The 27,428-nt window shown below is 46.7% G+C and overlaps 1 protein-coding gene across 4 annotated transcripts in view; it reads left to right on the forward strand.

The window, feature by feature from the left end:
* The first annotated feature begins 257 nt into the window (after positions 1-257).
* Positions 258-27,428, forward strand: part of LOC147640033 (uncharacterized) — an 86,569-nt gene continuing 59,398 nt past the window's right edge. For 2 of the 4 annotated variants that reach the window (XM_086776437.1, XM_086776444.1), the window contains exons 1-2: positions 300-1,854; positions 2,162-2,251. In XM_086776437.1, coding sequence (XP_086632563.1) covers positions 472-1,854; positions 2,162-2,251 — 1,473 coding nt within the window. In that variant the 5' untranslated portion in view covers positions 300-471. Of the gene's footprint in view, positions 1,855-2,161; positions 2,252-27,428 lie in introns of all 4 variants that reach the window. The other 2 variants (XM_086776454.1, XM_086776447.1) reach the window with 2 other exon arrangements.

Here is a 27,428-nt window from a genome sequence, read left to right on the forward strand (position 1 = left end):
CAATTGGGCTATTGTCCATTCTTATTTTGTTGAAAAGCAAGTGTAGCTATCCCAGTTGAATGAACAATGACTTTGTGATAACAATCCATCTCTAAGCACGTGTGTGCACACACACATTTTCCCCTATACATGTCACCCATGGAGCCCTTGGAAGGGGTTTTGATAACCACTCATCTTTTAGACCCAAAGATCTCCAAATTCCAATTTACCCCATTGACCATAACGGATCTAGTGTGAGAGACGGACACTCTCCTTTTGTGCTAGGCCCTCACCTAGCGTGTGAACTGGTACACATGCGCACGTGCGTGTGGGGGGGAAGAGGTTATTTCTGATTGACCGAATTTTGTCGTGGTGGGCGGGCAGCCATGAAGCTGCAGGAGGAGGGGGAAGAAGCTGAAGGAGAAGAAGATCAGGAAGAGGAGGAAGTAGAAGGCACAGAAAAACCCTAGCGGCAGGACCACCACCATCGCCATGGATCCCCTCCCAGGTGCGTCCGACAGTCCGTCCATTCTGCTTCAAGAATCTGGATTTGCTTCCGTCAAGTCGGCCATCCTAAGTGAAACTCCGGAATCTCTGAGCCACGATCCGGCAGATTTGAGCTCAGAAACGGCTACCTTTCACCACGATCGAGCACTCCCTAATACGGCAATCGTACAACCTGTGCTGGAGTTGCCTGTCGTTAAACAGTTGCCCAATGCTCAGACGACGCAGGAGATTAGGGTTTCTGGAGAGAAAGGGCAGAACAACAGCTCGGTTTTGACCTCGTCTGCTGGCAGGAAACCACATCATTCATCTGCACTGGAGATTAGAGTTTCTACGCAGAATAAAAGGGTTTCTTCACAGAATAAATCTGTACAGTGGGTCAGGGTTTCTTCACAGAGCCAAGCTGCACACCAGGCTAGGAATACATCACAGCATCAAGCTGCACCGGAGATTAGGGTTTCTGGCCATTCTATCAAACATGGATCGAATGAATGCACGGGGCTGCCATCTTTGTCCACCAAGGCACCACAACATCAAGCTGCACAGGAGATTAGGGTTTCTGGACATTCTGTCAAACATGGATCAAAAGAGTGTACGGGGCTGCTGTCATCGTCCGGTGAGGAGCCACAACATCTAGCTGCGGGGCCATCGTTGTCCAGTACGACTCCACACCATCAAGTTGTGGTACTGCATTCATCCAGTGAGGCTCCACAACATCAAGCCATGGAAGAGCATGAGATTTCGATCATTGTCCATCAAGCTGCAGAAGAGCATCAGATTTCTGATGCTGTCCCCGAAGATGCTCCGACTAGCGAGCTGCAGCGATCTCTTAGCAGAACTTCATCTTTGAATGCAAAGGCGAGGGAGTTTGTACCTAAAAGTGTGTCTGCCCCGGGTGCAGCCCCCACAATGTCTCCATCAGCAATGCATGGTCAGGTGCCACTGCCTTTGATGATCCCACTTGGTCCCTCACCAGGAATTCTATCCATGTTCCCACCTCCTTCTCCTTTGCCATCCACACAACTTGGAGGATTCCCCCCACCCATGGCTGGACCACCACCTCCACCGATACCAGTCTCTCTAATGGGCCCCATGCCATTGCTTGCCCCCCCTCATCCTGGACTACTTAATGTGCAAATATCTGGCCCTCCTCCTCCCCCAGCAATACCACCACCAACATTTATGATGAGCATACCAGCTCATCATCAGTCTGGCCCTTTACTGGATTCCCTTGCAAATCAGTCTGTTGGAACCAATGTCGAGGCTGTTCAAGATCAACTTCATCCTCAAGACTTGGACTTTGCTTCCACTCAAGCTCTGACTTCAAAGTCCATATTGACAGAAGAGTTGAAGGCAAAGATTGTGAAACAGGTAAAGCATTTTGATAATTAAAGCTTGATTTACGTGTAGGTCAATGCTCTTCACATTGCAAAGATATTTTTCAATATGTTGAAATACACTAGATGGCATTTTCATAACCGAATCTAAACTATGACATTTTTCAGCAATGCTTAGAGCATTATTGTTCTGTAGATACATAGGGTCGATTATTTTAAAGCTTACCTATGAATGGGCTTTTTATGACCTTGCTTCCTTTTTTCTGTTTTTGGTTGGTGGTGGGGCGTGGGCTCAACATGTGCATCCCGCACTTGGATGCCATGTGGACATGTCTGAACAGAAGGTGCAAGACTTGGAGTGGAAATTGGTCCCATGTGTGCTGTGTCCGCGAGGAGTCAGTCAGGGTTCCACTCTAAGCGTCCAAGGTCAGGTGTGCATTGTCCTACACATGAAGCAGTGCCAATCCGTACTGTGAGTCTCCCTTTGGAATGATGTCAGGTGACCTGAGTGTTTGGTTTGCAACTAGATGCTAGGTATTTGGAGGACAAGCATGTAGGTTGCATGTAGATTGCGTGTAGAAGGGGTCCAACCCTTAGGGCTACCCGAGACGAGAGTGTGAAGCTCTTGATTGGGCAAGGGGTAGGCCTTGTGCCACCCCAAGGGGCCTAAGGAGGCCCTAGGCTTTGCCCACCCTCCCAATGGAGGGCTGGGCAGGCTGTCGGCCAGTCCAAGGGGCTTGGCCAGGTAGCCGACAGGCTCTAGGGGACTTGCCTAGCCAGGCGGCCAGTGCCTAGGTGTCCCACCGGATCTCCTCGCGATCGTTCCTGGTACTAGACTCAAATCCTGCAAACAAACAAACAACAAGGAGGTGCAGGCCTGACTCACCTCCCAACCATGACAGCCGTGGGCAAACCCACAGTCTTGGCTGTCCCCACTGATCCGTCGTGTAATAGGAAATGGTCCACAGTATCTAGGGGATGATTTCGGAGATCGACCTGTCCGTAAAGTCTCGGAATCTTTTGGAAGTCGCAAATACACCATCGTTCCTTCAGAGAACTCTTTGGGTGAACGATGTCTAGCATAAAATCTCTCTCGGTCTTGAGCACTTATAATAGATTCCTTCGCAACTTGTAACATTTCCTGCATATCTTGCAAAAAATTACGTGCTGCATCATGTTGAAGTCTTGAGAATCCTACTGTAACAGGTGATCTAGGTTGAAAACCATACATAAGCATGAAAGGACTAAAACCTGTACTCGTATGCTTAGTACTGTTATATGCAAATTCTAACATAGGAAGATAATCCTCCCATGAACTCTGTCTTTTGGATACATATGCTCGAAGCATATCCTCCAAAATCTGATTCACTCTTTCAGTCTGGCAGATTGAGGATGATCAGAGGAACTCAAATTCAAAGTTGTTTCCAACTTCTTAAAAACAAGTTTCCAAAAATCACTCGTAAACTTAGAGTCCATGTTACTGACTATGTCCTGCGGCAATCTGTACAGTCTAAACAATTGCTCGATAAACTGCCGTGCTAATTGCGTAGCTGTAATAGTCTTCTGGGTCGGTAAAAATCTAGCCATTTTTGTCAAGCGATCTACCACAACTCAAATAGAATCGTGGCCTTGATGTGTTCTTGGCAATCCGGTAATAAAATCCATGGAAATACTTTCCCATTTATTTCCTTCCTCTCAAATCATCCGCATCACACACAGCCCAACGAGCTTTCCTTCCTCTCAAATCATCCGCATCACACACATACTTGATTGACTGAGTCAATACCACAAACGTGGAGCCATATAAATAATGTCTCCAAACCTTGAGAGCATGAATCACAGCATAAAGCTCCTTCACAAGGGTTGGTCAACGAGATTGAGTGTCGTTTAGCTTTTTACTTTCAAAAGCAATCGGTCTACCATCTTGAAATAGAGCAGCCCCGATAGCATAGTCACTGGCATGAGTTTCAAGAACATAAGGCCGACTAGGATCGGGTAATGCTAAGATAGGTGCTTCCTTGACTTTTTCTTTCAAAAGTTTGAAGGCCATATCTAAATCGTTATTCCAAGTGATAGGCTGATTTGACTTACGTCCACGACCTTTCAATAAGTCGGTCATCATCGGTAGTGTTAGCTGAGAGTACTCCCGCATAGATTTTCGAAGAAAAACAACAAAATCGAGAAAAGAACGGAGTTGTTTCACTGTTCTTGGTATAGGCCAGTCCAGAACCTTCTGAACTCGGTCATAGTCAATGCTCAATCCATCTCGAGTGATCTTGTGTCCCAAGTAAATGATGTCGGTCATAAAGAACTCACATTTACTTAACTTAGCATATAGTCGATTCTGTCTTAAAATAGATAAGACAATCGTGAGGTGTCTAACATGATCCTCAAGAGTACGACTATATATCAAAATATCATCCAGGAACACCACCACAAATTTTTCCAAATGTTCACGAAAAAGATCGTTCATCATTTGCTGGAAAGTGGCTGGAGCATTGGTTAATCCAAAAGGTAATACGAGAAACTCGTAATGGCCATACCTAGTCCGAAAGGCGGTTCTTTTGACATGCCTTTCATGAATACGTATCTGGTGATAGCCAGTACGTAAATCTATCTTCGTGAAATATCTCGCTCCTGCTAACCGGTCAATCAGGTCATCTGATCTAGGGAGAGGATAACGGTTCTTAATTGTTAGCTTGTTCAATCTTTTGTAATCTATACACATTCTCCAGGTGTTGTCCTTCTTTCTCCTAAGCAACACAGGTGCACCCCAAGGTGATTTACTTGGACGGATCTGGCCCATCCTCAAATAATCTTCGAGTTGTTTAGTCAACTCATCTTCCTCAGCTTAGCTTATCCTGTAAGGTGGAATACCGACAAGATGAGCACCAGGGATCAAGTCAATACGATGGTCTACTGCCCGTTCAGGTGGTAAACCCGATGGCAGTTTCTTAGGAAATACGTCTTGAAACGAATCAAGTATCTTCTGTAATTCTTTACTTTCAAATACACTTAATTCATTTACATCCAAGAAAGGGATGAGAAAGGAAGAAAGTGGAATCAATACACAATGGAAAGCAGTATACAAAGAAGAATCCATTATATTTCCAAAATCAATTGTATTTACAAGAGGTCCCTGAGAGGGATGAATACAATCACCTAAAATACTATATTGGATGTCCCTATGCTGAAAAGAAAAAATATGACGAGACCAATCTATCTGGACTTAAAGAGTCTTAAACCACTCAATCCCTAATAACAAGTCTACATTTTCTAGATGCATTACAAAGCATTCCAGAGTATCTTTGTAGTCCTGAATCTGGATTGGAAGCATCTCCACCTTTCGATCCCATACTTGCCTTCCCGCAGGTAGGCGTACCTCATAGGTATGATCGCTGGGTGTCGTATCAAGACTCAATTTCTGCACAAGTTTGTAGTTAACAAAGTTGTGTGAGCTGCCAGGGTCTAGAAGAATGTGAATCTTATGGCCATTCACTTCTCCATAAACTCGGAGAAGATCATGCAAGCCAAATACTTTAGAGTTGAACAGACAATCAGAACAAGTACTAGGGTGAGAAAGTACAGTAATGGACGTACCTGTCAAAGACAACTGGTTAGCTGCCTTTGGCTTTGGTCGTGCGTTTGTCTTGGCACCCCTTTGCTTCGAGCACTCGTTACGCATGTGTCCTTTTTCTTCGCAGATAAAACGTCCTTCCTTCTTGAGCTTTAAAGCCGTAAGGAGTCGTTTCTTCTTCGCTGGTGTCGAACTGGAATTCTTGGAAGGTTGGTCCGAAGACTTTCCTTCTGTCTATTAGCCATAGGTGCGGAGAACTTTCTTTTATGCTTGTTCCCCTGCGCGGTAACAGGTTTCGACTTGGAAGAGACCATTGTATCATCATAGATACGAGCTGAATGAATGGCCTCGTCCAATGTTTTGCATTTGTTATTTTTAACTTGTAAACGGTATGAGTCTGGTAAACCAGCTACGAAGAATCCCAAAAGAGTAGTGGGATCCATCTTTGTAGCTTGCATCTGCAAGTCCCTGAACTTCTGGAGGTAGACCTCATAAGTGAGGTGCTGGGAGGTCATGGCCAAAGCTGAAAACCGGGCAACAACATCATAATCATCCTCTTTCTTGAGGAATTCGTTCTTGAAGACGTCTTCGAATTGTGCCCAAGTCATTGGCTTAGGGTTGAGTTCCTTCCACAAAGCAAAGCTTTGCCGGACAAGAAACCTGCTGCTAACTGGATCTTTTTTCCATCATCATATGGATGAAACTGAAAGTGAACTTGCCACTTATGTAGCCAAGTGTCCATGATCTCCTTGGTGCGTTGCTTTTGCTCGCCCCCGAACGGTTCCGGAGTAATGTTGGGGCCTAAAGCAGAAGCCAAGGTATCCATACCCGATAGAGTAGAGAGGGTAGTGGTCAAAAGAGCGATGGAGTTTTGCAAAGCTTGCATTTGGGCTGCGATTTGTACCTGACGTTCCGATGAAGAAGCTTCAAGAGCTACTTTGAACTCTTGGAAATCTGATTTTGACACATAATCGTCAAAAAGATCGGCATTAGTATCTTCCGTAGCCGGCAAGCCTTCGCGTTCCACAAGGGGCTCCAACTCTGATTCTTGGGTCGACATCGTGAAGAGGGCAAGTGGAGAGAAAATTCGATCTTTGCACAACAAAAGTGCAAGAGAACTTGAGAGCTTGAAAACTTGAGAGATGTGTGGTAAGAAGCCCACTTAAGGGGGTTAATAAAGGTTTCCCCAAAAGCTACAAATCCCCAAAAGCTATCTTTAGCTTTTGCTTTAGTGTTATATATATATATATATATATGGATATATATATTCTATTTTCTAAAAAAAAAATAAAACACCTTTAAACCGTGGAGGAGACTTTTAAACTTTAAAAAAAAAATAAACTTAAAAAAACGAGTGCTTTCCTTGTTTTTTTTTCCCCCCTCCTGAATTAACGCCGTCGGCGTATTGCTGTCGTAAATTGCTACCGGCGCTTGCTTTCCTGTCGGCGCATGTGTGCGCACAGGTGGCCTTTGCCAGCCCTGCTTGCCTACCTGGCCTAGGCGCCTACGTAGGCCTGGCCTGGGCACCAGCCCGCCTGGCCTAGGCGCTGCATAAGCTTGGCTGCCTGGCTGCGTAGGCCTAGGCCGCCTGGCTACGCAAGCCTGTTGGCCGCCTGGCTAGATAGCCCTAGGCGCTTGGCCGCCTGTAGCCGCTGGTAGCCCATCGCCTGCACAACCAGTACATCAGTACCCGGCCGGCAGTACAAACGACACACACGCGTGCTCTCTCTCTCACTCGTTCAACGAAAAGCAAACCTGCTTTTTTTTGTTTCTGTTTTCTCTCTACGTTCATGTGACTGCACAAACGAATCATGCCTCTTCTTTGCAAAGCAAACAACCCTTCTTAGACTACCACCTCCCATCAACATGGGTTTCTTTGACGAAGAAAAACACATACTATTCTGAAAACAACAGTATGCACAGAAAAAACAGCAAGCTTTTTTAACACATACCTTTCTTCGACCTCATCTTCTCTACCTACCGACTTGCTCGTTCACGAGGTACGCTCTGATACCACTGTCAAATCCCCACCGGATCTCCTCGTGATCGTTCCTGGTACTAGACTCGAATCCTGCAAACAAACAAACAACAAGGGGGTGCAGGCCTGACTCACCTCCCAACCATGACAGCCGTGGGTAAACCCACAGTCTTGGCTGTCCCCACCGAGCCACGAGCTGAGCTAACTAGGTTGACGTACCGACCAATCTCCTCCTCATGATGTCCCATACTGCCACGAAGCTGCCCTCGCGGGCCTTGAGATTGCTGCCGGCCTCGGCTGCGTAAAGCAGGTGCACGTCTGCACTAGATCCAGGCTCCAAGACCATAGAGCTCTCACAAACTCGCGAGACTCTCTATCGCCATAACTAACCTTGGCCACCCTTTTATAGGTTCTTGGCCGGTCATCGAGTGTCCACACTTGGGCACCCGCCCGTCCATACTTGGGTGCCCGCCCGTTAGTCTTTCCCTAACTCAGCTTGCCAATCAGCCTGCCTAGCTCCAAGCTTCCCCAAGCCTCGAAACTAGTCTTGCGTGCGTGTAGCACACGGTAGATACACACTGTGCACATGACACTAGGGTTGCCCCGCAGCCTGCGCAGGCGTGGACAGCAGCACACAGGGTAGCCAGAGCATGCGCAGATACACCAGCCCATCCAGTGTGAAATTGCCTAATTAAAAGGGCATTTAATTGCATCAGACCTGGTTGTGGGGTTTTCAACAACTGGCCGACCCCTGTAAGAGCCAGCCCACCAGCAGATTTAGGGGTATAAATAGCTTATCCAGAATTCAGTCATAGCATCTCATTATTCACAAAGGGTTGCTGCAATCCAAGGGCCAGGACAGCCAAGGGGAGTGCTACAGCCAAGGTGAAGAGTACAGGTCAGGAACTAGATTTTATTTGCAGAATTTGCATCTTTCTAATAAAGCAAATGCACCATTCATGGTGGGGGCCCTACAGAGGATATTCGGGACCCAATACTGTGTCCAATTCTCCCCTCCCTCTCTCTCTCTCTCTCTCTCTCTCTCTCTCTCTCTCTATTTTTGCGTTATCTTTGTTGTGAATGATTGCTGAATTTATGAGCATTGAAGTCACCGATTCCGCCACCGAGCTTCCACATGTTACATCGGTATCATAGCCTTTTTCAAGTGTGAAGATTCAGCTAGAAAACCAGAAAAACAGAAATAAATTTTTTTCTCGCTTATGTGGTTGGTTTGTAGACTCAAAAGGACCACCCCTTTCGGTGTGACTCCCGTCCCTAGAGGGATGGTTGTTTTTTAGCCTCTAAAAGCCTCGGGAAAGTCTCCCACACACATAGTGGACGGTCAGATTGCATTCCGGAAAGGAAGTGCATTTTCCCGCTATGGCAAGCTTCGACGAAGAGAGAGAACAAAGAACTTCGGAACAAGGAGCACGAGGCGGTCCTTCGATGGCGGCAAACATGAGTGCATGACAAGTTCCAGATGATGATGCGAGCAATCGCAGACACCAAATTGGAAGAGCAGAAGGCGTAGATCTTGGCCCTAGAAGAAATGACATAGTGTAAAGACAGGAGATGAGTGCTAACACCCCCTCTCAGCTCCTGGATGTGGAACCGGCTCCAGTGAGCTGGATTGCCGTCGGAGCATAGCCTGAGGTAGAGAGAGGTCCGCCACATTGTCCTCCGACAATAAAGAAGCAAGATGTCACCAGCCAAGATCTTCTCACAAACAAAGTGATATTTTATCTCTATGTGCTTGGTCCGGGCATGAAAGAGCGGGATCCGAGCAATAGCGATACAGCTCTGGTTATCGCACCGGATGATCGTGGGCTCCTTCTGTGGAAACACAATCTCGCCAAGCAACCTCCGTAGCCACACAACCTCGCAAGCAGCACCACAAGTAGCTTGGTACTCTGCCTTTGTTGACGACAAGGCAATAGTTGGCTGCCTCTCGCTGCTCCATGAAACTGCTCCTCAACCGAGAGTAAAACTATAGCCTGATGTAGATCTCCTCGTGTCTGGATCTCCTCCCCAATCTGAGTCACTCTAACCTTGGAGTTGAACTCGTTCCTTCGTTTCACCTTCGGTGGTGTAGAAGAGTCCAAGATCCTTCGTACCCTACAGGTACCGCAAGATCAGCAATCTTGCGTCCCAATGAGACTTCAATGGCGTTTGCATAAATGAGCTCAACAGCCCCATAGGAAAGCTTAAGTCCAATCTGGTGTTCAGCAACCAGATCAATGAACCAACTAGCTTCGAGTATAGAGAGGCATCAACTGGCTCACAAAGATCATTAATTGTAAGTTTCGTGTTCGGGTCCATCGGTGATGTGATAGGCTTGCAGTTCTCCATCCCAAAGGCCTCAAGCAACTCATGGATATACTGCTGCTGCGGAGAAACAAAGAACCCCCTCTGGGTCTGCCAGATCTCCAATCCCAAGAAGAAGTGGAGTAAGCCTGAATCGGTCATCTCAAACTCCTTTGACAAGGGAGCCTTTGTCGCTGCAATGTGCTCCACATGACCGCCGGTGAGATTCGAGAATGAGGTCATCCACATAAAGGATGATCAACGTGACCATGTCGAGTTCTCGAAAGAGATATAGGTTAGGATCTGCAACCGATCTTTGAAATCTAGTCCGTAGAAAGAAGGAATCAATCTTCTGATTCCAAGCCCTGGGAGACTGCTTAAGACCATACAAGGCCTTCCGCAACCTGTAAACCATCCCCTTTGATCTTGGAACCTCAAAGCCTGGAGGTTGCTCAACACACACCTCCTTCCGTAGGTCACCATTAAGGAATGCAGATTTAACATCCATCTGAAATACTGTGATATGCAGCGGAAGTCTTTGTATTGGTTGATCCTGTCACACAATATGCTCACACCGTCTTCTGTATCCTGAGTTTCGTGAGTTTAGCAATCCACTTTAATTACTTCAAACTTTAAAGAGTTGAGAGAGAGATAGATGAGAACTGTACACCAGATTGGGTCCCGAATTACCCACTGAAGGCCCCCCTATCCCGATAACGAGATAGTATTTGCTTTATTACTTTAGAGAGAATGACTTTGGACTGTAGATAAGCCACATGACTTGATCTCGAGCCTATGCACTCCTCCCAAGGGCATGAGGAAGGGCTGCACACCTGAGGCTCAAAGAAGAAGAAGGTGGACTGTTCTACACACTGTTAAAATGCTGAAAACACATATGAATGCTGTGTTACCTTCACCAGATGACTGCTGAATGCGTTGATGATGCATAGAAGGCTGGACACTGATGCAAACAACAGTTTCAGGGCTGGAAATTGCTGTAGACTGTTGCTTCAGGGCTGGAATCTGCTGTGGACAGAAACGCTGAGGTGTGGAGGATGCTGTGGACTGAAACGCATGTGAATCAGGGACTGCAGGAGCTGCTGCTGTACGGCTGGGACACAAACGCAGCCTACTGTACTGCTGGATCAGAAAACGCAGGTGTATGCAGGCTGCAAACTGGCGTTGAACTGAAGGTGAAGGGTATGCTGAATCTGGGCCTGAACTGAGTGCTGAATTCAGGGCTGAATGCAAGCACCTAGGGCTGAATGAAGCTAGGGTTTCTCAAGGGCTGGAGAAGCAAGCTTATGGGCTCTAGGGTTGGATTAGTCTTGGGCTGAAAGCAAGAGAGAGGAGAGCTCTTAGCACAATGAAGACTGAATGAGCATATCCTAAGCTTTCTCCTCGCTATTATGGACCCTTCAAGGTGATTCACAAAATCAATGAAGTGTCCTACAGGCTTGCTTTACCTAGTCATTGGAAGATTCACAATGCTTTTCACGTGAGTCTATTTCGGAAATATGTGGGGCCAGATCCTGATGAGCCTGTCACAGAAGATCCGCCAGAGATTGAAGAGCTTGTGGAGATCCTCCAGCCAGAACAGATTGTTTTTCACAAGGAGAGAAAGCTACCTGCAGGAAAGCTTTCCAGGAGATACCTTGTGAAGTTTAAGAATTATTTGCCTATTGATGCCAAATGGGTAAATGAGGATTATTTTGCAGATTATCCGCAATTGTTGCAGGCATATCTTGAGGCTTTTAAGTTGAGGTCAACTCTTTAGAAGCCCGGGGGGATGTCACCAATTGGCCGACCATTTGGTCCATCTCCAGTTTTTGCGTCTCGTTCACTTGAGGCCAGGCTAGTGTCTCGTGTGAAGAGGCCAGTATTTTGCTGACATGGACGGGAGCCAGACTGGTGCCACCCGTGTGTTAGCAAGATGGTGTCGTATGGACGGGAGCCAGATCAGTGCCACCCGTGTATGACCTGGACTGTGTTCGATCCATGGGACTGTCACGCCATGGAAGAGCCAGTATTCGTGCCGTGTTTTACCTATGGGACTGTCACACCATAGGGAGACTCGTGCCTGGAACTGTGTCTTACCTATGGGACTGTCACTCCATAGGAAGACCAGGTTTTTATGTTTTTATGTCGTGCCAGTTTTGTGCCGACAGATATTTTGTACTTGTTCCATGAACGGGAGATATGTCCATGTTACTATTTGCACATGCACACATATTTTGCATGTTTGAAACTGTTTTCGCATGACATGTATTTGTGTGTTTGCCTGCTTGACGTGTTACTTACTGAGCGGGGACGCCTGCCAGTGAGTCGTGAAGTTTGCTCTGTATTCTGACAAGTTTTGGTGCATGTGAACAGGTGGTAAGTATGTCGCACTTGTTGTTTTAATGTTTTATCTTCTAACCCTTTATTTTATAAGGTTAGGTGTTCACATTTATTTAAAAGTGGGCACCCCCTTTGGGCACCCACTTTGGGGCCAAGGTGGGGAGCCCCACTTTTAAGTGAATGTGGGGGTGGGCATGGTCACCTACTCCCACTAGTCCCCCCACATGCAAATGTGGGTATCACCAAGGTTAACTACACCTTAATTTTCATTAAAATGGACTCTCTCCTTCAAGCGTGACACCACCCGATTACTCCATCCACGTGAAGAAAAAGAAAACGACACCTACGCTTCTGCTCCCACAGCAACCAGGTCGGCTGAAGCTTGATGCGCCTACTGTTTTCCCTTAACGCATGCTACCTCTTTCTGCTGTCGACTAACTTGCTGCAGGCGGCTCCCTATATTACTGCACGTACCTGTCCCCAGGCGGCTGGCTGCAACTGCACTGCAGGTGGCCGCCATCTATCTCCGAACTGCTGCGCATACTCTCATCCAGGTGGCTGCGCAGGCTGCTGTTTACCCACAGGCTGTACTTTCTGCTCCTACAGGCGGCTGCAAACTTGAAGGCTGCGCTATTTTTCTTCTTCTACACACAGTCGTGGGCCACCTTCAACAGACTAGGCAGCCAGGTGGTTGTGCACATCAGCTAGGCGGCCCCTATGCTTTAGGCGGCTGTTTACCCACAGGCTGTGCTGCCTAGTTCCTCTGCAGGCAGACGTAGGCCATCTTCAGCAGCATATTACAGCAACCAGCTGTGTGACCATCACCAGCCGATCGTGAACATACTTTTCCAACACGCTGCCCTCTGCAGCCGGGCTGTCGTTCCATCACCAGCAGGCCACGCTCCAGCTACTCAGGTGGCTGTATCTTCATGCGTAGCTGCTTCTGTTGGTAGCTGTGTTCCTACAAGAGGACTTTACCTCTCCTAAGGCGGCAGCTCCATCTTCTTTTTGGTTAAAGGTTGTACTTCTTTTCCATTGGCGGCTACAAGAAGTCTTCACATCTCTTGGGTGGTATCAAAGTCTACACAAACACCACAAGTTTTGGTCTCCTATCAACCATCTACAAGTAAGTGATTTTCAGATTTGAGTAAAGCATTTTATGTTTAAATCTGATAAGGGATTCATCCCTCTACGGCCACACCCGTTCGGTGCCGGGTTTTCCAAGTTGTATTGGCGAACCTAGGTCCAAAGGTGCTGAGATCGGGAGAGCCAGGCGTTAGTACGAGAGCGCCTGTTTGTGCGTGGTCTCGGAACACCAGTGAGGCGCTCTCCGCGGAGTCCAGTGAAAGCACAGGACCGTAGAGATTGGACCACACTAGTGGTCGTTCTGCTTCGAGTTTTCTTCATCGAAATTCGAGCCTATTTGTTTGGTATTGTTTTCATATGTACATGGACATTATCTGGTTCTCAGAACCCATGGAGCATTGTATTCATTAAATACTCCCAATAAATATATCATATATTGAGGGGGGGTCGGCCCGTTCCGGCCCCAGTGCTGGTGTCCATCTTTCCATTTCTGTTCAGTTAATCTTCAAGTTGTTTTAAGTTGTCCATTTCAAATTTGTGGTTTTAAAAGTTGTGCTATTAAGCGTGTGGGTGTCCAACGGAGTCTTTCCCACTTGACGGGATCGGTTTCAGTGTCGTTCAAGATAGCTTGGACCAACGGAAGATAGTGCTCCCATTTGGACTGCTGGTCATGACAGTATGACTTGAGGACATCAAAGGCCAACTGATTATAAATTTCTGTCTGGCCATCTGTCTGGGGATGGAATGCACTAGACAACTGCAACTTAGTTCCAAAGTTTTCAAATAATGCCCTCCAGAAATGCGAGGTAAACTTGGAATCTCTGTCTGATGTTATGGTGCTAGGCAAACCACAAATTGGATACCAATGCTTGAGAAACAGACGGGCTACGTCCTCGGCTGTGGCCGTATGCTTGCAGGGGATGAGCATGCAGAACTTACTAAAGCGATCCACAATGGTAAAACACTGAGTGTTACGGGATCCAGTGGATGCTGGTAGAGGCCCTACAAAGTCCATAGATATGTCGATAAAAGGTCCGTCGGGGATAGGCAAAGGCTGAAGTAAACCTGCCTTCTTTGTATGGGGAACCTTGACTTTTTGACAAATCTTACAGGCTTGTACATGTGCATAGACATCACGCCTCATCTTTGGCCAATAAAAGGACCGTTCTAATTTCTCGAGGGTACTGTTGATACCCCTATGTCCTCCAACTAAGGAGTCATGGGCATCGTGGAGAAGAGCGGAACGCTTTTCTTGAGTAACGCAGAGACGGTTCTTGTAGAACAACCAACCGTTCTGTACTGAATAGTGGCCAGGCTCAGAAGTGAGGGCCAAACTATACTGAGTACCAAACTCAGGGGAGTCGACATATTGGTCTTTCATACTATCCAAGTCCTTCCCCGTGATTTCGAGAATGGTAGCTTCTTGGACTGCCTGGATGCTGGACTTTCGACTGAGAGCATCTGCTACTACTGGGTTATGCTTACCAGGGATGTATTCAATCATACCTCCAAACTGTTGGAAGATTTGACTCCACCTGGCCTGTCGATCACTCCACTGGGCACCTGGCATAGTCTGAAGCCACTTAAGTGCTTGGTGGTCTGTTTTCACTGTGAAAGCCTGTCCATAAAGAAAAGGCTTCCAATGTTTGAGCGCTGTGATCACACCCAAAAGCTCTTTGTCATATACCGAATAATTCTTTTCGGCGACATCCAACTTTCTGCTGTAATAAGCCACGGGTCTATTGTCCTGCTGGAGGACTGCACCTATGGCTACATTGCTGGCATCGGTGATGACCTCGAAAGGTTCGTCCCATGATGCTAACTTTAATACAGGTGCTTCTGAGGCAGCTTTCTGGAGTGCACGGAATGCATCAAGTGCCTTACTTGTAACTGAGACTTTCTGCTTGCGAGTCTTCACCCCCTTGAGCAAGTCGGTAAGAGGTGCTGCAAGGTTGGAAAACTGATGGACATGGGTACTATAGGCCTGACAAAGACCTACGAATGAACGGATTTCTTGGGCGGTCTTAGGAATATCCCAATCTAAGATCTCCTGAACCTTTGATGGGTCCAGTCTAATCCCATCGGAACCGATGATGTAGCCCAAATACTGAACTTCTTTAACACCAAAGATAGACTTTTTGGCATTTATGTAGAGCTGATTATCTCGCAAAAGTTGCAAGACTTTCTCCACATCTTTCTCATGCTGCTCCGCAGTGGCTGAGAAGACTAGTATGTCATCAAGGAATATGAAAACACACTTCCCAATGTGGACTGCGAAAATCCTAGACATCATTTTATTGAACGTTGCTGGTGCATTTGTAAGCCCAAAAGGCATGACTACGAACTCGTAGTGACCACGCTCTGTCCTGAAAGCTGTTTTTGGAATGTCAGCTTTAAAAATGCGGACCTGATGGTAACCACTCTTGAGGTCGATCTTAGTGAAAAATTTAGCACCGTCTAAACGCTCCAAAATGTACTCTATCCTGGGCATAGGAAACTTATTCTTGATAGTGAGTTTGTTTAATGCCATGTAGTCTACACAAAGGCGTGCAGACTTGTCCTTCTTTTGGACAAATAGGATAGGTGCAGCAAATGGGGAGGAAGAAGGCCGAATGAATCCGGCTCGGAGAAGCTCAGATAACTGCTTTTCCAACTCGCCCTCTAAAGTCTTGGAAAGACGATAGGGAAACCTGCTAAGGATCTGATCCAGGGACCAAATCAATGTGATGGTCCTCAAGGCGAGAGGGTGGGAGACTGGGTGGGAGATCGTCCCTAAGCATAATGTCCTGGTGTCTGGATAGGAGGTCTGCTAACTGAGGGACTGAAGATGTAAGGGATGCTACTAATGAGGGAGGGGCTGTTTGAGCACGAACATAAAGGAGTGCTCCTTCTGCTCCCTTGCGGATAGCTCGTCGGGCCTGGAGATGCGAAATCAATGGAATGCCAAGAATGCTTCTATCCCCCCGAATCATGACAGGCTCAGGAAAACCTTTACAAATAGTAAAAGTGTCCTGTCCCCAATTGGGAATAGGCTCATACTGACGGAACCACTGAATTCCTAAGATCATGTCACACCCTAACAAAGGTGAGACGATGAAATCTCATTGAAATGAGGCCTTCTGAACTTCAAAGGCAAACTGCTGTGCCTTCTGGGAAATGTGGGTGCGAAGACCAGGTGTAAACCCGTCCACATCCAGATGATATGGGACTAAAGTGCAGTTCAATTTATTAGCCAACTGGGGAGAGATGGCGTCTTCAGAACTGCCCATATCGAAAAGGACTACAAACTGTCGGCCCTGGGCAGAGCCATAAGCTCGGATAAGGCTCTTCTGAGCAGCATCGCTCTCACCCTCCTGCTTAGCATCAAATACCACGGATGGCATAGGATGCATGGAAGGTAAAAGTTGAACTGCACTTGAGGTAGTAGGCGGGGCTGGAGGAGCTGGGGAGGCTGTGGCAACTGTGGCAGAAGGAGCTTTGGCAGCTTGTGCCGCTTGCCATTTGTGGCAATCCTTCTTACCATGCCCTATAATATGACAGAAAAAACATCTATTTTCTGACTGGTACTTCTTTTGCTCCTCTGGAGGAAGATAACCTATAGTAATGCCTGCTTTAGCCTTTTCATCAGGGGTTTTCTTAGGTTCTTTATCCTTCTTACCCCCTGAACTGGAGCTATTACTGTTGTCCTTGGGCTTGCCCCCGTTGAGCTTCATTTCTTCATTCTGAGCGAGAGTCAAAGCCCGGTCATATGTACTTGGTTCAAAGTTACGAACTGTGAACCGAATGTTGGAGTCCAATCCACGAATGAATTGCTCCATCTTGGCCTGCTCAGATAACCCTAACTGCTGTGCTAAAGTAATAACCTTATCGGAAAACTGAAGCACTGGGGAACCGTTCTGTCTGAGTCCATAGAACTCGTCTTTCAGACCGGTCATGTACTGGGGCGGGAGAAATCTGGTCTTCAGGTCATGGACAAAGATGTCCCAGTCAAAGGCTGTGACACCTGTGGCCTGGTCAGTATGAATACTAGACCAATGCTGCCACCAAGTGACTGCCTCACCAGTGAGATGGGGAGCCGCTAAGTGGACTTTGTCTTGTGGGTCTGTGATCCTATCTAAAGGAAAATGAGCATTAAATTGATGAATAAATTGATTAACTGAAGAATGATCACACTTACCATCATACTTACTGAAATTTGGTTGACTGCGAATGATGGTGGTTGCTGTTGCGGGCTGCTGGCTGGTGACACCTATGACTGGGGAGATTGAGGAGAGCTGCTGATACCTCAAGTGTATGGCCTCCTTTTCCCGTTGGTGTTCGAGTAACATACGTTCTCGATCAAGCTCACGTTGGTGTTCCCGAGCGGCGAGTTCAGCCTGACGCCGGTCTTCGTCGATCCTGCGTTGGGCTTCCTCATAGTCCCGTCTTTCTTCTTTTTCTCTTCTCCTTCGGGCCTCGTCCTCTCTCCTTTGTTGTTCCATCTGAAAGAAGAGGGAGATGTAGTCGGGTGCTGCTGGAGGTGTAGAAGGACGTGCTGCTGCTGCCTCCAAGAGTTGGAGACGCTCCATGAGTAGCTGGTTCTGAGCTCTAAGAAGAGCTATGGTGTCTGCTGTAGGCGGAAGAACAAGGTCTCCTTCGGGGGAGACGTCTTCCGGCTGATGAGTACTCTCTCCTGTAGACATGATGCTGAAGTCCGTGGTCGTGCCGGAACGCAATCTAACCATCCAAGGATGCCCCCACGCTAGGATACGGTGTGTGGACAATCTGAATCTGATACCAATGTGATATGCAGCGGAAGTCTTTGTATTGGTTGATCCTGTCACACAATATGCTCACACCGTCTTCTGTATCCTGAGTTTCGTGAGTTTAGCAATCCACTTTAATTACTTCAAACTTTAAAGAGTTGAGAGATAGATAGATGAGAACTGTACACCAGATTGGGTCCCGAATTACCCACTGAAGGGCCCCCTATCCCGATAACGAGATAGTATTTGCTTTATTACTTTAGAGAGAATGACTTTGGACTGTAGATAAGCCAAACGCAAGATCTCGGAGGATCGGAGAGCGGCTGATCTGTACACTGCTGTAGAAACACCTCAATGACTTGATCTCGAGCCTATGCACTCCTCCCAAGGGCATGAGGAAGGGCTGCACACCTGAGGCTCAAAGAAGAAGAAGGTGGACTGTTCTACACACTGTTAGAATGCTGAAAACACATATGAATGCTGTGTTACCTTCACCAGATGACTGCTGAATGCGTTGATGATGCATAGAAGGCTGGACACTGATGCAAACAACAGTTTCAGGGCTGGAAACTGCTGTAGACTGTTGCTTCAGGGCTGGAATCTGCCGTGGACAGAAACGCTGAGGTGTGGAGGATGCTGTGGACTGAAACGCATGTGAATCAGGGACTGCAGGAGCTGCTGCTGTACGGCTGGGACAGAAACGCAGCCTACTATACTGCTGGATCAGAAAACGCAGGTGTATGCAGGCTGCAAACTGGCGTTGAACTGAAGGTGAAGGGTATGCTGAATCTGGGCCTGAACTGAGTGCTGAATTCAGGGCTGAATGCAAGCACCTAGGGCTGAATGAAGCTAGGGTTTCTCAAGGGCTGGAGAAGCAAGCTTATGGGCTCTAGGGTTGGATTAGTCTTGGGCTGAAAGCAAGAGAGAGGAGAGCTCTTAGCACAATGAAGACTGAATGAGCAAAAGAGGCTCTAGGCAAGCCTATTTATACTAACTGGAGGTTGGTCATTTAATAAAGTTAATATTTATAAATGCCCAATAATGCAAATAATGATAAATAAATACTAATGGATATGGAAAAAATACCAGATAAATCCCAGTAAATTCCCTAAGGCTTTGTGGATGTTTTAAATGATGCACAGGCATATGTATGCATATTATGCACGATGCAGAGTGCTTTCTGATGCAAACCCTAAGGCTTCTACTGACTCTACATGCATGAATGATTCTCTCCAAGTGGGTTAAGGGACTTGACTGACTGACTGACCCACTAAGGCTGAGGAATGACCTACGTAGCTCGTGCCTGACTTATCCTGGACTGAGGATGTACAATGGGGTCACGGCGTACGACAAATATCATCCTATTGGGTTCTAAAACTGTACAAATGTTGCACTTCTGATGATGAGCCATCTTGTCACCATGCACTGAGTGCAGAGTGCATGTGACAAATACAGGCCACCGCTGAGAAGAAGCAAGGGCAAGAACGGTGTAAATGGAAGGGCGACTGTACACGGAAAATCTAATCAATATGCACAGTACACCACACTAGGGGCCAGAAGATAGGCTGACCCCCCCCCCTCCCCCCCCCCCTTTATGGTTAGATTACCGAAAAGGAGTCTGCTTCCAATACAACTTTGCGGGTGCCCAAGGTTCACCACTGGCTGCACCTGTTTCTTCCAATACAATATGAAAACAAGAAAACATAATATAAACCGAATTTGTTGACAATTCTCAGCACAAGTGAGCATTCTCGGCATCAAGCACATGTAGGACAACTATGGATAGCCCATAGCACTCCCACATCAGCCCGGGACAACTCAACATCATCGTCTTCTTCTTGTCCGGCTCATAGAGCAAGTCGACCAGCCCTCAAAGGCTGTTTTCAGCAGTCAACCAGCCCTCAGTAGCCTCAGAAGAACTCGACCAACAGTTGTACACAAGCTTGCAATCCCCTGGTTAGAATGAAAACTGTCCAGACGCCCACGACCAGCTCTTCCTCCCTGTTTTTATCCTCTGTCCAGCCTCTGTTCAAGCTGGAAATCAGCCAGCCAGCAGTGGACAACATGCATAAGGAGTCGGCCCACACTTCCCGTGCACGTGTTAGGTTTTTGTTGCGGTAGAAGGCTGTAAACAGCCTGTAGAAGCAGTCGGCCAGCTCCCATGCACCTAGAAAAGCGGGCGCCTCACTTAAAACTGAAGTCTTACTCAAGATTAGAGCTCCTCCGCCAGTTTTAGCCCCCGCTTTTTAGGTCCAGAAGAGGGCGCCTACTTGAAGGAGGTCCAAATAATGTCCAGTGCATAGCTTTTGGCCGCCACGTGTATTAAATAAGTCCTGCTCAATGTGTACTCACTTATAAGTTGTCCGGTCACTTATAAGTGAGTGTGAACCTGTACCAATAATTATTAACATGTGAACTCATAAAGCTGTAAATTGAGTTTTTTTTGGGAATACTTACAGACCACTTGTTAGTCCCAAACAGGTGTGCACACACGTCCACAGGGTGCCTAGGCGTCCCCGGCATAGTCATAGGGAATGGGCATTTTTAGACTCGGGAATGTTGGGGATGGCAACATCTTCCCGTTCCCATTCCCGTCCCATGTCACTCTATAGTCAGAGGGAATGGCCATTCTCAATCTTTTCCGTCCCCGTTCCCCGTCCCCATTTTGTGTCCCATGTGACTATGGTCCCCGATCCCATGGACAACACAGGCAGAAATCTCAGGCATTGTCTAGGCAACAAGACAAGTCATCCAAAGATAAAATCAAAGTCATGCACACACATGGAGTGCAGCTAGATTGGAAGAAACACCCATCTGCTCAATTGTATCCGATAAAATGTCCAAGGCTCATGATCCTTCCGGAACCTTCCCAGAACATAATTACAAAAGATCTCCAAGATAGCTAGTCCTAGAGAATTTCATCATGTCAGGCTCCATGGGCCATACATGTACACCATGTCAGGCCCCGCAAGCCACACATGTACTATCATGTTAGGCTACACTAGCCATACATGTATTGTCATGTCAGGCTCCATATGCCACACAGACACACCATGTCAGGCTACACCAGCCATACATGTATGTCATGTCAGGTTCACATGAACAGTAGGAAAATAGAAGCTGTAAGGAATTTTGTGACAAACGGTCCGAATCGTGGTCATCCTCGCTGTTGGTGCAAAGGTATCCTCATAGTCGATTCACTGACCCATCTGATGTATACTTGGTCTTAAAGACCCGCTTGACACCAATGACAGACCGATTCGACGGCCTCGGAACCAACTCCCAAGTGTTATTCTTCTCAATGGCATCCAGTTCCACCTGCACGGCTTTCCTCCAAGTATCCTGTGCAAGGGCTTTCTTGACGGAAGTGGGCTCTTTGTCTCGCATGATACGAGACATCAAAGCATAGTTTACTTGTAAGAGCTCCACTGAATGACTTTTGTCTCGAACTCTATACGATCTTCGAGGTCCGTCCTCTGTGGTCCATTCGGAGGGAAGCTCGTGACACCGGACTCCCGAAGGGTGTCAATGTTACGTGCACACCCATCAGGTGTACAAGTGTCAAGCATTAATCAGGGTATTTATTCAGGCATATATCAGTATGAGCATCATATGGGGGTGTTTCATCACCAACATAAGCACTTTAGTCATCATGAGCATTGTAAGGCAATTAGCTACATTAGCCGACAGCATTTGCACCAGCCGACAGCCTTTGATAACTAGCCCACCAGCATTTATGGCATTATTGCCAGTCGTGAGCATTCAGCAATGCTGGCCGACCAGCACCATGCACTCGTATACAGAAATTAGGTAGCTGTCTTGATCCTCTCCCTTTGCCCTAGAGCTTGCCATTTTCCGGTGCAGCACACTCTGCTCGCGTTCTTTGTGCATCTCTGCTGATGTACAAGCCTAAAGCGCTACTGTACCTGCGCGTTGCTGTACCTGCGTGACCTGAAGCTGCTGTTTTGCTGTTTACGCTACTGCTGCAGCTGCAAGCTGCGCACGCTTTGCTGGTCCTGCTACGTTTCTGCTGCTGCTGCGCTACTTGCTGCTGCAAAAACAGTAGCGTATACCGCCGTACAGCCCGTACGACCAGTACAGTTGGCTGTACAGCAAGTTCTCTACTGTATAGCAGAGCTCCGCAGTGTTTGGATCAGCCTGAGCGTGTAGCTCTCACCTCTGCATGGTTGAGATAGCAGATCGTTGAAGCGCAAGGAGTCAGCGCTGTCAGGGCAGGCGTGTCAACGCTGGGCAGCACACGTACGAAGGCGGACACGTAAGCAGGCGTCCATACTCAGCGCTGGCCACTAGGCAGGCGAGCGAAGAAGAACAGCAGCAGGCGCATCAGCATCAACACACGTGCAGCACCCTTTTTCATCAGCATCAGCATCAGACGTGCCCCCCCCCCTCTCCTGCAACAACAAAATTCAGTCTGCAAATCTCAAAGAAATTCAAAAATTAAGAGGTATTTGCTTCAATTCTTTGGGAATTTCTTATCAATTCAATCAATTGAGCAGGTACAGGTGCCGAAATTGCTCAAATTTTGAGCAAAATTGGCAAAATTGGGTGACATTGGTCACAATCAGGATCAATTTGCAAGAAATTGGATGTCAAAATTTGGGGCTTTTGATGTAATTGTGCAATTAAGCATTCATACATGCTGTATGATGTGAGAAATCGCACATTCGAGTCAAAATTACAGTTCAAATCAAGGGGCTTTTGTGCCGATTGGATTGATTTGCATGCAGGCAATCGCATTTGATGCTTTGGGCAATGTGTTGATGCCTGTCAAGCACTCAATGTGCCTGTAAATCAAGGGGCTTTCATGTATTAGATGTATATGTGGCCAGGGGAAGCATCGCGAAGACTCTGGATGCCTTCATGTGCGTTAATGTACCATGTATGATCAGAAATTGATCTTAAATCAAGGGGGTTTTCAAGATTTTATGCTTGTTGAGCTTGGCAAAGCAGCAGGCAAGACTTTTATGCCTTGAATCCTCAGAAATCAGCTTGCAGTCAAGGGGCTTTTGCCCAATTTCTGTTCGGGACTGTTGTATGCAGTGTTCGGGACTGTAAAAGTCTGATTTTCACTCATTTGGACAGCCAGGAGAGCATTTATTGCTACTGTACCTGTTGGTACAGATTTGGTACAACTTTGTACAAGTTTTGGCATGGCTGCACATTGATTTGAGTGAACAAAAGGCTCAATTTCAGCTACTGTACTTGCCGGTACAGGTTTGGTACATCATTGGTGAGCACTTAGTACTGCTGTACAGTACTTTGGAAGGGCAACAGAGCACATTTAAGGTGCTGTCCTAAATCTGCAGCAACCAGATTTTGGTGATTTCATCACATACAGTGGGAGTAGAGTTGCATTTGTGCTTCCGCAGTGGGAGATAAAGCTTGGGAGAACAACTGTGAGCACTTTGTGTGCTTTTGGTGCAGTGTTTGCACATTTTGCAGGGAGTCAGGCATTGACAGGTTGCATATTGCTATGGCAACCACAGGTGAGAGCTCTTCATTGCTTCACATCAAGAAGCTTGAAGGCTCACATAACTATGATATTTGGCAAACCCAGTGCTATAATGTGTTGCTCCAGAAAAAGCAGCACAAGCCTATCAAAGAAAGGGGTGTAATGCCCACTTCTCTTACTGCTAAAGAGTGGGAAGATATGGATGAGCTGGCAAGATCTACTATCATGTTGTCTGTGTCAGACTCTTTACTTTTCAGCATTCGTGAAGAGAAGACAGCTTGGGGAATGTGGCAGAGATTGCAGGACTTGTATGCTCAGCAAAGTGCCTCAAGCAAAGTGTATTGGGTGAAGAAACTCATAGGTCTTCAAATGAAGGAAGGGGCGTCTATGGCAGCCCATCTAAATGAGTTTAATGGTATTGTCAGCCAGGTCATTAATCAAAAGTTGGCAATGGACGATGAGTTTAAAGCCACTTTTCTCTTATGCACTTTGCGAGAGAGTTGGGACACATTCAGGACAGCCACTAGCAATTCAAATGCTATGCTGTCATATGCAGATGTTGAGGGTGCTCTTCTTCAAGAAGAGATGAACAGGAAAAACAACTTTGTTGGAAAGTCCAATGCAATGAATGCACGTGGGAGATCCCAGCAAAGGGGTAAAAGCCAAGAACGGGGAAGGAGCAAGCCCCGCTCCAAAAAGGACTTGGAATGCCATTATTGTGGCAAGAAGGGACACATCAAAAAGCAATGCTACAAATGGAAAAATGATCAAAAGGAAAAGGGAAAAGGCAAAGACAGAGACAAAGATGAAGCCAAAGGGCAAAAGTGGAGTCAAGATTGAAGAAGTCAATGTGTCACATGCAGGTGACAGTGAGGATGAGGTCCTATTCACGTCTTCACTTGATGCCCATTCACTTCTTACAGGAGATGGTCATGGTATGCACTCATGGATCATTGATTCAGGTGCCTCCTTTCATGTCACAGGTTGCAGAGACTTGTTTGTCAGGTATACTGCTGGCAATGAAGGAGTAGTTTATTTGGGTGATAACCATGCATGCAAGATTCTTGGCCGAGGTGATGTGAGGCTTGTGTTTTCAGATGGCTCACAGCTTATGCTCCATGATGTCAGGCATGTGCCTGAGATCAAGAAGAACCTGCTTTCTATTGGACAGCTTGATGATGCTGATTATGTTACCACATTTGGTCGTGGAAAGTGGAAGATTAGTAAGGACTCACTGGTTGTTGCCAGAGGCTCTAAGGTGGACACTCTTTACTTCATGCATGCAGGTGTTTGTCACCATGCTAATGTAAATGCAACCGAGCTGCCGGAAACCTCTATGTGGCATAGCCGGTTGGGACACATGAGTGTCAAAGGAATGGAACAATTGTCTCGTTTGGGTTACTTGCCTTCTCTAAAGTTTTCAAGTTTTCAGTTTTGTGAGCATTGTATATATGGCAGGCAACTCCAGTGCCCCCACAAGAAAGCTCTTGGACAGAAAGATGCTCAGTTAGAGCTTGTGCATACAGATGTATGTGAGATGCCTCAGCTTTCTTTGGGAGGGGCAAAATACTTTGTGTCTTTTATAGATGATGCCACACGCAAGGTGTGGGTTTATCCTCTTCGTTTGAAGAGTGATACATTCTCAGTGTTTCAGAAGTTTGTTGCTCATGTTGAGAATCAAACTGGCAAAACACTGAAGGCTTTGCGTTCCGACAATGGTGGAGAGTATATGTCCAAACAGTTTCAGGACTTTTGTGATGCTAAAGGCATCAAGAGGGAGCTCTCTACTCCTTATGATCCTCCACAAAACGGGACAGCAGAGAGGATGAACAGGACCAGTCAGGAGAAGGTCCGTTCTATGTTGTCACATGCTGCATTACCTCATGGTTTTTGGGCTGAAGCTGTTATGACAGCCGTTCATCTTATAAACAGGTCACCTAACACGAGGCTTGGTGGGAAAGTGCCAGAGGAAGTATGGACAGGAAAGCCTCCGTCATACAAGCACTTGAGAGTATTTGGTTGCGTTGCGTACGTGCACATACGCAGGGAAATGCGCACCAAAGTCTCACAAATGCATATTCCTAGGATATGGTGACAGAGGTGAAATGGGGTATAGACTTTGGTATCCAGTGAATAGAAAGATTATACGCAGCAATGATGTCATTTTTGATGAAACATGCATGTATAAGGAGCCTGCAAGGCAACAGGAGCCTAGCAGAGTCATCTTTGATGATGATGGACATCATGGACAACAACCAAGGGCTGTAAATCAGCCATTACAGCAGCAAAACCAGCCCTTAAATGGTGCTGAAAATCGTCCAAATGGACAGCCAGAGATGGCAGAAGATATCCCTATGGATATACCACAGTTAGAGATACCGGGCATGATTTTTCAGCCTTATGGCATGGAACAGGGGCCACCAATAGGTGATATGCAGGCTGGACAGCAACCTGCAAATGATGGTCATTGGGTACGGAGGTCCACAAGACCCTCCAGAGACAGGTTTGTTCCAGGGGTTGACTACTTGATGCTTCACTGACTGTGGGGAGCCCTCATGTTATAAGGAGGCTTTACAAAGGGCAGACAAGGCTCTTTGGGGAGTGCTATGAAGTCAGAGATGGATTCTCTGCACAAAAATGGAACATGGAAGTTGGTGCATTTGCCTACAGGCAAGAAGGTTTTGCCTTGCAAGTGGGTTTACAGGCTCAAAGTTGCACCAGATGCAAAGCCAAGATACAAACCCAGGTTAGTGGCTAAGGGCTTCAAGCAGGAATATGGTGTGGACTTTGATGAGATCTTCTCTCCAGTGGTCAAAATGACCACACTTAGAGCTGTGTTAGCTTTGGTTGCACATGATGATCTGGACTTGATTCAGATGGATGTGAAGACTGCTTTTCTTCACGGTGATCTCCATGAGGAGATATATATGCAACAGCCAGAGGGTTATGCAGTGAGTGGAAAGGAGAAGCTTGTATGCAAGCTGAAAAAGAGTCTTTATGGGCTCAAACAGGCACCAAGGGAATGGTATCATAAATTTGATACATTCATGAAATCCCAGAATTTCAGGAGAAGTAACATAGATCACTGCTTATACACCAAGAAAGCTTTGGATGGCAGTCTATTGATCCTCATCTTGTATGTTGATGATATGTTGATTGCCGGGAAATCTCGTAAAGAGATGGATGCCTTGAAGAAGAGGCTGCATCAAACCTTTGATATGAAAGATTTGGGTGATGCAAATCACATTTTGGGTATGCGGATACTTCGGGACAGAAATCAGCATGTGTTGTATTTGTCTCAGAAGGAATACATTGGCAAAGTTTTGCAGAGGTTCAATATGGACGGGGGGAAGAAGACTAGTACTCCTTTGCCTCCATATGTGAAACTCAGTGCTATGGACAGCCCACAGTCAGATAGTGGCAGGGCTGATATGGCCAAGATTCCGTATGCTTCAGCTTGTGGCAGTCTCATGTATGCCATGGTTGCTACTAGGCCGGACATTGCATTTGCAGTGGGAGTGGTTTCTAGATACATGGCCAACCCTAGCAAGAAGCATTGGGAAGCAGTGAAAGGTGTCATGAGATACCTGAAGGGCACACAGGATATGTGCATTTGTTTTGGCAAACAGGATGCATTAGTGCATGGTTACACGGATTCGGATTATGCCGGTCATCCAGATAACCGGAAGTCTACTACCGGTTATGTGTTTACATTCACAGGAGGTGCTGTGTCATGGATATCCAGGATGCAGAAGTGCACTGCCTTATCTACTACAGAGGCCGAGTATATTGCAGCCACCGAGGCTTGCAAGGAGGCATTATGGCTATCTCGGTTAGTGGTTGATTTGGGCTATACAGGTGATATTCCATTGTTGCATTGTGACAGTCAGAGTGCCATCCAGTTGGCAAAGAACCTTGTTTTTCATGCAAAGACGAAGCATGTGGATGTGAAGTATCACTTCATCAGAGAGGTGATAGAGAACAAGCAAATTCAGCTTGTTAACATTCATACGGATGACAACCCGGCTGATCTCTTGACAAAGAGTTTGCCTCCGGAGCGGTTTGCTCATTGCAGACACTTGATGGGCATTGGATGAGGCCAGTT

The sequence above is a fragment of the Cibotium barometz genome, chromosome 3 (genome assembly GCF_041138505.1).
Source record: "Cibotium barometz isolate CiBa-2024 chromosome 3, ASM4113850v1, whole genome shotgun sequence".
Taxonomy (NCBI): domain Eukaryota; kingdom Viridiplantae; phylum Streptophyta; class Polypodiopsida; order Cyatheales; family Cibotiaceae; genus Cibotium; species Cibotium barometz.